General features: G+C 37.2%; 1 protein-coding gene across 8 annotated transcripts in view; it reads left to right on the top strand.

Moving 5' to 3' along the window:
* Nucleotides 1–299: 299 nt before the first annotated feature.
* ADGRL4 (adhesion G protein-coupled receptor L4) overlaps nt 300–11,037 on the top strand; it is a 144,449-nt gene continuing 133,711 nt past the window's right edge. For 7 of the 8 annotated variants that reach the window (XM_086390766.1, XM_086390764.1, XM_086390762.1 and 4 more), the window contains exons 1-2: nt 300–406; nt 1,764–1,913. In XM_086390766.1, the coding sequence (XP_086246892.1) occupies nt 385–406; nt 1,764–1,913 (172 nt within the window). In that variant the 5' untranslated portion in view covers nt 300–384. Of the gene's footprint in view, nt 407–1,763; nt 1,914–11,037 lie in introns of those variants that run through there. The other variant, XM_086390770.1, reaches the window with a different exon arrangement.

Raw genomic sequence — 11,037 nt, 5'->3', positions numbered from 1 at the left:
GTTCTGGAAGTTCTTTTGGGGGTACGCTCCGCAGATATCTGGGGCGCATTGACTTTGAGGTCTACACCCTGGACTCTGCGCCCGGGGACGGGGCAAAATCCCTCCGCAGACTCCGCGGAGCGCACGGGGTTGGCAGCCCCGCGGCCGGGAGGAGGTCAGGGTAGCGTAGGGGCCAGGTCCGGACATGGCCTGCAAACTCAGCGCTGGACACACGCAGTTACACAAAAGAGGCCGGAAAGTGGCCGGAGGAAACGTCCGCGTCACGCGGGCCGTAGCCAGGAGTCTGGCGCGCCCGCCCCGCCGCGTCCCAGGTACTCGGCCCGCCGGTCTCATCGCTCCGCCCGCGCCTCCGACACCGCCACCGCCACCACCGCGGCGCTGCCAATGAGACTCCTCCCGCTTCTAGGTAAGTGCCGGTGCCCAGCGGCCAGGGCTGCCCGGACCAGCACCTGTAGGGAGTATGGTATTTCTAAGATGGTACTCACGGGCCAAGTGCATTTCGCCAAGACTCCTGGGAGAACTGAAAAAGCCCTTCCCAGGATGTTTTTCTCCTTGGCCTTTCAACGCTGGGGTTAGATATTCAGTACCCAGGGCCTAAGTCATCTCTTTGTTCCTGCTGACCAAGTCCCCAAAGTCCCAGACTTTGACCTTTCTTCAGATTGTCCCTCAAAAAATCTGAGAACTTCAAACCATTAACACTTGTGAGAGGTTTCCTGGCCTTGTTTCAAGGGGGACTGCTGGCCCAGACTTTGAGTTTCTTTAAAATCAACATTTTGATGTTACTGTGCAGAAAAATAATAAATCACATCTTTGAAGCCAAATTAATTCTGGTTTAGACACTATATACAGCCCTATGTGAAGCTGGGATTTATAATTGAATGTTTAAGAATCTCTTGTTACCAGATAAGGCCAATTTATCTCGGATGACAGTTTTCAGAATAATGACTTGCATGATTCATAACTGCCCATCTCAAGCAGGCTTGTCTTGAGAAGGACTAGGACAACAATAAAAAAAGGAACGTCCTACGCTTTTCCTTATCTTTTCCTAACAGCCCACAAAATACCATTGCCAACTTTGTTTACAAGAACTCTGAAATAAAGGCTTGTACTCTCTTTATGCTGCATGTTGTTGGTGGTGTTTGAATGGCGTCCCGTTTCTGGAAGCTCAGTCTTTGACAAGTACATTGAGTTGGGTTTTTTTCCCCCACTAATGGGAGAAAATATAAAATAAACTTTATTATGAAAAAGGCAGAATTTTGAAAGATCTTTAGAACACAGGAAAAAGAAAAAAAAAAAACATTAATTGCATTTGTCCTCCTGGATGATATGATACGTTGCTTTTCATCTTAAAATAACACAGATCTGACTTTGAAAAGACCCAGATACTCAGTTCACCTTGATTTCTTTCTGCACAGAGTCATTCCCAGGGTACGGATATTGTTTTACAGTCATGCAACTACCTTTAAAAATATCTCACCTCTGGGTGAAAGGTCCAATGATGTTAGAATACTGTTTTCTTTATAAAGCCAGGTTGATTATTATGTTTCAACTTGGTTGAGATTTACTTGATAAACGTTGAGAATGAAGAAAAGTGTTAATTCCTGCTTGTGTCCTGTTATCTACCTAAATTCTCCTTTAGGAAATTCTCATAAAGTATTTATCTAGATGGGAAAAAAACGAAGCATATTAATGTATATATTGTCTAATTCAACAATGGAAGAAGGTTTTTCTTTTTGAAAAGGTGTATTCTCTACTTTCCTTAGTGGGTTTTTCCACTTTGCTGAATTGTTGCTGCACTCAAAACTGTACCAAGACGCCTTGTCATCCAAATGCAAAATGTGAAATTCGGAATGGAGGTGAAGGCTGCTATTGCAACACTGGATATTCAGGAAATGGTATCACAATTTGTGAAGGTAAACAATGTTTATTACCTCTTCTGTTGTGTATTTTAATATTAAGTTCTGATACGACTGCTTTTTTTCTAATCTAGAAATTAAATTGTCTTTATACTGCTTGATTTCATGCTATTGGTAAAAAAAAAAAAAGAAAAAAAAAAGCTTAACTAACTAAACAATAAATTTGAACTTCACAAATCAAAATTTATACTTGATTATGGATTTTTGGTGTTTCCATGCATATCTTATTGGATTGGTTAGAAAGTAGTTCCATAAAATGGCATAGAAAAATCTGAATGAACTCTTGGCCAATCCAATAGTTTGGGTAGATTGCCCTTGAACTTAAGCTGGAAAACTAGATTGCAGAGAGTAAAGTCAATACTTTTAGGGAAAAAAGCACAGAGAATTCATGAAGACCAGGCTATATCCATATGTGATACATTTAGAAACCTTCTTAGTACTTGAGTATCTAAATTTGAGAATACCATAAAGAGATTCAAATTTTTTCTCCTGTGTCCTCTAGACATATACCCTGGAGAGAGAGAAAGAGAAAATTTTGAAATATATTCTGTTCTGAAATAGTAGATCTCACTTATGGAACTTTAGGCTAGAGCCCGGAGAAAGAACTCCAGGAAAGTTCCTTTGAGGTTATAATTTAGCCTGTTGGCTTGATGAACAGAGCACCATCTGATAATCAAATTTAAGTGATTTCTTATCTGTGGTCTCCATCATTATCATGCCTCTTCTTTCCTCAGTCTTTACTCAATCTTTATTCTCTCTTTCATTTTTAGTAGAATCTAGTTTAACTAGGTCAATAGGGCAAAATTCTCTGTAGGAGAAAGCAAGAAAAAAAAAAGTTCCAACTTAGATAAATTAGTTTTAAAATATAATTAAATAGCAAGTTCAGATTAGAACTTTGTGGTATTATACTCCTTAATGTATTTAAGATAAAATGAACTTCTTCTAATTAAGCCAGCATATTGTACATTGTTAATATTGTGTGTGTTTGCATATAGCATAAACTAGTTGCATCTTATGATTCAATTTGATAGGCTTTTAAAAAGATTAAATGTGCAGTATATAGTAAGGCCAGACCTCATCATAATTAGTTTAATGTTTAAAAAATGTGGAGCAAAGCTACAGTTGCTTAATGGTACATTAGATCAGGCGTTTCTACTTGTATATACAGCCAGGATTTGTAATTTACTATTATATAAGCACTACAAAACTCTTTCTGTAAATAATCTTGAATTTTTACTGTGTATTTAATTGAATGGCATTATGGCAAGTTGATAGTTGAGTGACCTTCAAAATATGGCATCAGACATATTAGTGTGTTTTTCCACTAATCATTGCGAATTGTACCAGAGTACTTTATAAGCAGTGTTGCCTTTTTGTTGTTTAGATACTTTTCAACTATCATGATTACCATCATTAACGTCAGTAATTTTTCACAATTTGGACCCTCATCAGTCAACCAGTTCATAATCATGTTTTTAATGAGTTCTTTTGAAAATACGTCTTCCATTATCCAATGCAGTTGTTTTTTCCTCCTGCAGTTAAGTCAATAGCCAGCTGAAGGGGAGAAAATATTTTCCATTGAAAAATAAAAATATATCAAGACCTTTGGCACTGCACTTCATTTTTAAACAGAACACAGTTTTTAATGGGGATTTTTTTCTTTTAAAATTCTTAAATTCCCTTTTTATTTAAAGAATGGTACATATTCACTTGTGTTGATATTCACTATTTGAGGTTTATAATATCCTCTTAAATTGTTCAATCAGTGATTTTAATCTTTTTCACCTTTTATTAATTCATTGACAGATTTGACACTTTTTTTCAGTAAATACATTTACTCTGATTTTTGGAATTAAAACATTTTTAACTTCTGAATCGTCTAGGTTATATTTTGGGCATGAATAATCTTGTTGCCTTTTTCTCATCTCTAAAGAGTTTCTCATTTTTCCTTATTTTTCTCTAAGATTGTTAGTAGACCACTATGAAATCACTGGACAGAATTTTTGTTACAGAGGATGCCTACATTTTGAGCAATTAAAATTGTTGTTTCTTGGCATTATAAATATCATCTTCATTCCCTGATAGCTCAGTTGGTAAAGACTACGCCTGCAAAGCAGGAGACCCCAGTTTGATTCCTGGGTTGGGAAGATCCACTGGAGAAGGGATAGTCTACCCACTCCAGTATTCTTGGGCTTCCCTTGTGGCTCAGCTGGTAAAGAATCCGCCTGCAATGCTGGAGACCTGGGTTGGGTCCCTGGGTTGGAAAGATCCCCTGGAGAAGGGAAAGGCTACCCACTCCAGTTTTCTGGCCTGGAGAATTCCATGGATTGTATACTCCATGAGATCACAAAGAATCGGACACAACTGATTTTCACTTTCATTATCTTTATAAAATTTGTCTCCCTCAAAGACCTCCCAAATAAATATCATGATAATAACCCAACCTTACTCAATGTATTCTGTTCCAAGAGCTAGTTTTGAGTAAGTTATTTAGACTTTGGATTACACAGTCCCATAGAAACTAGTCTTAATAGTAGTGATTTTGCCTCATTAATTATCTTTTTATTAAATAAGTACTTATTATATTCATCATTATCATTATCACCATCATCATTAGGATAGTTAATATCTACTGTGCACTTAGTACACTATATTAATTAGCATAACACCTTCATCCATTATTATTCCCATTTTATCTACAAGGAAATAGAGTCTTAAGAAGTTTAAGTGAAAATCTCAAGTGACACAACAAGTAAGTAGAAGAGCCAAGATTTGAACCCAAGGCTGTCTCATCCCAGTGCTTGTAATATTATTCACTGTGTTTGACCATAAGGCCTCTGCTTATCAGATACTGCTCTGCCCTTGGTTTAAAATTATAAATAGGAAATTGACCTTGATTTCTAGTATATCTGAGGTCAGTCACAGAAGTATATTAATAATTTGACACAATGTTATAAAAGGTATTAGAAGAGGTAAATTTGAAATGTATAATCAACTACAAGGAACTCTGCGAGTGGAGGTGACATTTACACTCAGAATTGAGAATAAATTTGTTTTATTAAGATCAACTTAATAAAGACAGACTTATTAAGGTGAGCTTCCCTGGTGGCTCAGTGATAAAGAATCTGCCTGCAATGCAGGAGACCCAGGTTCGATCCCTGGGTCGGGATGATCTCCCGGAGAAGGATATGGCAACCCATTCCAGTATTCTTGCCTGGAGAATTCCATGGACAGAGGAGCCTGATCGGCTACAGTCCATAGGGTCACAAGGAGTAGAACATGACTGAGCAACTAACACACACATTAAGATCAACAAAGTGACAAAGAGAAGTCAGGCAAAAGGAATCAGCGGTACCAAAGGCCTAGAAGTTGAACATGTGTTTTGTTTGCTTGCTTGTTTGTTTTAAGGAGCTCCAGTTATTTCATGCTGACTATATATCACAATATATATTAGTTGAGGGATCAGTGGAAATTAAGTCAAGATGTCAAAGGTATGGACTTTGTTCTGTTAACCAAAAAAGAACCACTGGTAGATATTAAGTAGCTGAATTACAATAATAAGACTGTTGATATTAGAAAGATGACTCCCTTAGGTAAAGTAAGAATGGATTAGTGAGGGTCAACCCACAAAAGGCCATTTACCCAACCTGTAAAACCAATAATACTTTATTTGTACTGTTCATTGTAGTTTATACTGCTTCTACCCAGTTTATCTTTAATTCTTATATCAAGCTTTTGAAATATAAACTACAGATGCTGTCTTTACTGACAAACACCAATATAACTGGTTATAGCTATTAATAGCTTCTGTTGAGCTCCATGCTACAGCCTTTACATATGCGAGAAGTAGGACTCTGAAAGCTTAAGTGAGTTTTCCAGGATCCCAGGGCTAATGTGGTAAACCTAGAACTCAAACCCTGAAATCTCAGCCTTCTCTAGATTACCAGAAATGTCAGTGTATTACCAGTCACCTGACATAATCCAGGCAGTACAGATTTTTAAATCAAATTGTTAGAACAGTATAATTTTAACCAGAGTTTATTTATTACCACTTTATTGAAGTATTAATGATAATTTATTTACACACGTATCTTTATGCTGACATGTAAGTACATTTTAAGATAGGAGGTGAAAAAGATTGTGTAGAAATTTTGGGGTATGTTTAAAGGGTATTGAAATTTTTGATATTTAACTCTAAAATGTAGGTGATTTTAATTCTCTAAATATATATTATTATTACTCTTCCTTATGGTTCTCAGTACATTTTTGGTTACCTTCTAGTGCACAGTAGTTTACAAATATAGGAAGTTAAAGATCCCTCCTATCCCAGGTAATGATGCTATAAAAGGGAAAAAGGTAGGGAATGGCTGAAATAATCTTTGGGTACACCTAAAACACTATTGCTTGAGTTGGAATAAACTGAGTTGTGAGAAGCAAGAAGCAGGAGCAAGGTGGAGGATGCAGTTCAGTGCATGTTTGGGTGAGAGGATGGTGTTGGGGTAAGAAAATAGTCTCTACTCTCGTATCAGCTTACTAAGTGGGGCAATATTTTTGGAAGTTTCGTGTAGTCAGAATGGGTAGGAGGAAAACACTTGCCCCAGGTAGGAAGAGGAAGGGTCAGGAAGGATGTAATTGACTGCTTGTATGCATGTATAAAACTTTTTCACAGCTCGAGACATGCTATTATGAACCACATCACAGACACTTTACAGAAAATAATGAAGTCTTGGTGCCTCACTCAAGGAGACACACTGTATGATTAAAAAGTAGTTTTTCATTATTATCTAATAACCATATGTATGCTTGTAAAATTCAACTGGAAGAATATCATAATAAACTAGAGAGCAGTATCAGGCTGGTAAAGGTAGAGAGAGCAGTGTGACAATAGCTATCTAAGAGCAGAATGTGGGAGAAATATTAATTAAAATAGTCCACTAACATGAATCTGCCCAGGATAAAATAGAAGTGCTGAGAACATATAACTGCTTCCATAACAGTTTTTTTTTCAGTAATAAAGAGGAAACTCATCAAAATAGGCAAAGCAACAGTCATCAAAACAGATACAAAGCATGCAAAATGTATATGTCGTGCACATGCACATCTGTTAACACAATTAGGTATACTCTAAACTATGTCCTACAAATAATAACAGTAGTTATAAATATTTAATGAAGTAATAATGTGTGTGTAATAGAAATGTGACTAGAAAAATAACTCTTCTTTGCTCACATCTCAATGATATTTCATATTTAATAATGATACATGCACATAGTCATGGCTCTATGACGTGTGTATATATATATATACATATATATCTTTTGTCTTTTATGAGGTATAATTATATTCTGCATGTAAGCAATTTTTAAGAACAAATATGCTGAACAAGCTAATGGGTGTCATTCATTTCTCACCCAAGTAAATATCATTGTAAGATGGTTCATTTATGAAAATGATGCTATCGGTGCTCAAAACTGTTCTCGGACTTCTATTTATAATTTATATATATGACATCAATTGAATTTAAATTATTCAATTATATATTTATTTTTTTCCTATCCTCAATGGCAGTGAGATTTTGAGAGGGAATGAGATTTTTGAGAGGGATTTTGAGGCAGTGAGATTTTGTTTAATTTTCAGAAACAGCTAAGAGAAACTTTAGCCAAATCTGATGGGTAAAGTAAAAGATTAGTTGCCAAAATGGTGTTAAGAAAATGGTGTGTGGTTATAAATTAATATGAGGTGAAATATTTTTCATGAATAGCATGGAATGAAGACTTTCTTAATTTTGAAATATTTTGATATTGCATGTAATAATTGCAAGATCACTGTGAATAAATATACTGACATTCAAGTTTTAATTTTCATTAGGATGCTTATGTTCTGTTATTTGTTTAAATATAGATATATAATATTCATGCATTCAATTCATAAACATTATCTGTTCTTCACGAATATAATTCCAAAGGGCATTGTTAATATCTCTAGTTCTAAATGTAACAAAGATAAGCCTAATACATTGATGAACCAGATTCTGTATCAACTTATTTAAAAATGTTTTCACTGATATAAATACTTTATAAAATAAACATTACAATGTAGGACAAAATGTCATAAAATGTGTCAGTGCATTTTTGGGGAAACAGAGCAAGCATTTTCATATATGATAAAGCATCATTATTACCTTTAAAATGACTGAGAAAAAGCAAAATGATTTACTTATTCCAGCAGTTAGAATATTCATTTTGTCCCTGTCATTTTTGAAACTTGTTATGGTTTTGAATGTTTAAAAATCAGTACCCTTAATAATTTAATATACCAACATTCTATTTCTCTTACCAAAAAAGATGGTCTGTCAGTTTAGTTTTGCCATGATGAGGCAAATTAAAAAGTCTGGCTACCTAAATGAGTATTAAGTCAGTTTGGAACAAAAACAAAGAAAATTAATCTTTAAAATATACCCATATTTGCCTTCTGTGGAGATACAAACCCAGAAGGTACAGTGGATCAAAACTGCCTGGATTAGTTTCCACGAGAGAAGTGATTTTTCACAGCAGATTCTGAATCTTGTCTTTTTTGTCTTAAGGCTGCAAATGGGTATCTTTTGAATATTTGATTTTCATTTCTCATCTGGCATAATCAGCACTTCTGGTAGTTCATCTGCAACTTTTCTTATCCTTTTATTTTTATTACTTGTAGCTCAGTCGGTAAAGAATCTGGCCTGCAGTGCAGGTGACCTGTGTTCAATTCCTGGGTCAGGAAGATCCCCTGGAGATGGAAATGGCAGGCTACATACAGTCCATGGGGTCACAAGGGTCAGACACTACTTCATGCCTAAACCACCACCACCATCACCTTTTGTGATATTGGAGCTTCAGTTCAGTTCAGTTCAGTCGCTCAGTCGTGTCCGACTCTTTGCGACCCCATGTATCGCAGCACGCCAGGCCTCCCTGTCCATCACCAACTCCCGGAGTTCACTCAGACTCACGTCCATTGAGTCAGTGATGCCATCCAGCCATCTCATCCTCTGTCATCCCCTTCTCCTCCTGCGCCCAATCCCTCCCAGCATCAGAGTCTTTTCCAGTGAGTCAACTCTTCGCATAAGGTGGCCAAAGTACTGGAGTTTCAGCTTTAGCATCATTCCTTCCAAAGAAATCCCAGGGCTCATCTCCTTCAGAATGGACTGGTTGGATCTCCTTGCAGTCCAAGGGACTCTCAAGAGTCTTCTCCAACACCACAGTTCAAAAGCATCAATTCTTCGGCACTCAGCTTTCTTCACAGTCCAACTCTCACATCCATACATGACCACAGGAAAAACCATAGCCTTGACTAGATGGACCTTTGTTGGCAAAGTAATGTCTCTGCTTTTGAATATGCTATCTAGGTTGGTCATAACTTTTCTTCCAAGGAGTAAGTGTCTTTTAATTTCATGGCTGCAGTCACCATCTACAGTGATTTTGGAGCCCAAAATAATAAAGTCTGACACTGTTTCCACTGTTTCCCCATCTATTTCCCATGAAGTGATGGGACCAGATGCCATGATCTTCGTTTTCTGAATGTTGAGTTTTAAGCCAACTTTTCACTCTCCTCTTTCACCTTCATCAAGAGGCTTTTTAGTTTAGGAGTAGAGAATTTAGTAGCAGCCAGTGCCAGCATTTTCTTTCATTTTTTCCTTTATCTTTCTCTGTTTTTCCCCTCTTTGTCCCCCTTCTCTACTTTCCTCTCTTTCCTTTTCTCCAGTCTTTGGAAGGAGGTGCCTTATGATTTTTGTCATTGTTCAGTCACCCAGTCATGTCCAACTCTTTGTGATCCCTTGGACTGCAGTACGCCAGGCCTCCCTGTCCCTCACCATTTCCCAAAGTTTGCACAAGGTCATGTCCATTGCTTTGGTGAGGCCATGTCATCCTTCGGCGCCCTCTTCTCCTTCTACCCTCAATCTTTCCAAGCATCAGGCACTTTTCCAGTGAGTCAGCTGTTCGTATCAGATGACCAAAATACTGGAGTTTCAGCTTCAGCATCAGTCATTCCACTGAGTATTCAGAGTTGATCTCCCTTAAGATTGACTGGTTTAATCTCCTTGCTGTACAAGGGACTCTCAGGAGTCTTCTCCAGCACCACAGTTCGAAGGTATCAATTCTTTGGTGCTCCATCTTCTTTATGGTCCAGTTCACACACCTGTACGTGACCATTAGGAAGACCATAACCTTGACTATACAAACCTTTGTCAGCAGAAGAATGTCTCTGCTTTTCAACATACTGTCTAGGTTTGTCATTGCTTTCTAGAGAAGAAGCAAACGTCTTCTTATTTCATGGCTGCAGTCACCATCTGCAGTGATTTTAGAGACCAAAGAAGAGGAAATCTGTTACTGCTTCCACCTTTGCTCCTTCTGTTTGCCATGCAGTAATGGGGCCGGGTGCCATGATCTTCATTTTTTTAATATTCACTTTTAAGCCAGCTTTTTGACTGTCCTCCTTCACACTCATCAAAAGGCTCTTTAGTTTCTCTGCTTCCTGCCATTAGAGTGGTATCATCTGCATATCTGAGGTTGTTGATGTTTCTCCCGCTTATCTTGATTCCAGCCTGTAACTCATCTAGTCTGGCATTTCTCATGATGCACTCAGTGTATAGATTAAACAAACAGGGTGACAGCAGACAGCCCTGAAGTACTCCTTTCTTGATCTTGAACTAGTCATTTGTTCCATACACAGTTCCAACTGTTGCTTCTTGACCTGCATACAGGTTTCTCAGAAGAAAGGTAAGATGGTCTGGTATTCCCATCTCTTTAAGAGCTTTCCACAGTTTATTATGATCCACAAAGTCAAAGGCTTCGGCATAATCGATGAAACGGGTAGATGTTTTTTTGGAATTCCCTAGCTCAATATGATCCACTAAATGTTGGCAGTTTGATCTCTGGTATGGCTTTTAAGTAATACTTAAAGAATATTTGAAGATTTAGAAATCTATGTCTCAATAATGTTACATCCACATTTTCTTTCATATGTAAAATACTACTAAAAATTTTTGAGGAAGTAAATTTTTGTAAAACAAATGTATTTTTATACACTCCAAAGGAATTTCTTAGGAAATGAATAATAATGCAAAATTGAAAATGTATGAACTCTA

This window comes from Bos grunniens, chromosome 3 (assembly GCF_055505025.1).
Source record: "Bos grunniens cultivar Pamir isolate PY7600 chromosome 3, Bosgru_T2T1.0, whole genome shotgun sequence".
Taxonomy (NCBI): domain Eukaryota; kingdom Metazoa; phylum Chordata; class Mammalia; order Artiodactyla; family Bovidae; genus Bos; species Bos grunniens.
The sequence above is the reverse complement of the archived record's forward strand: the minus strand, read 5'-3'. Positions and strand labels throughout refer to the sequence as shown.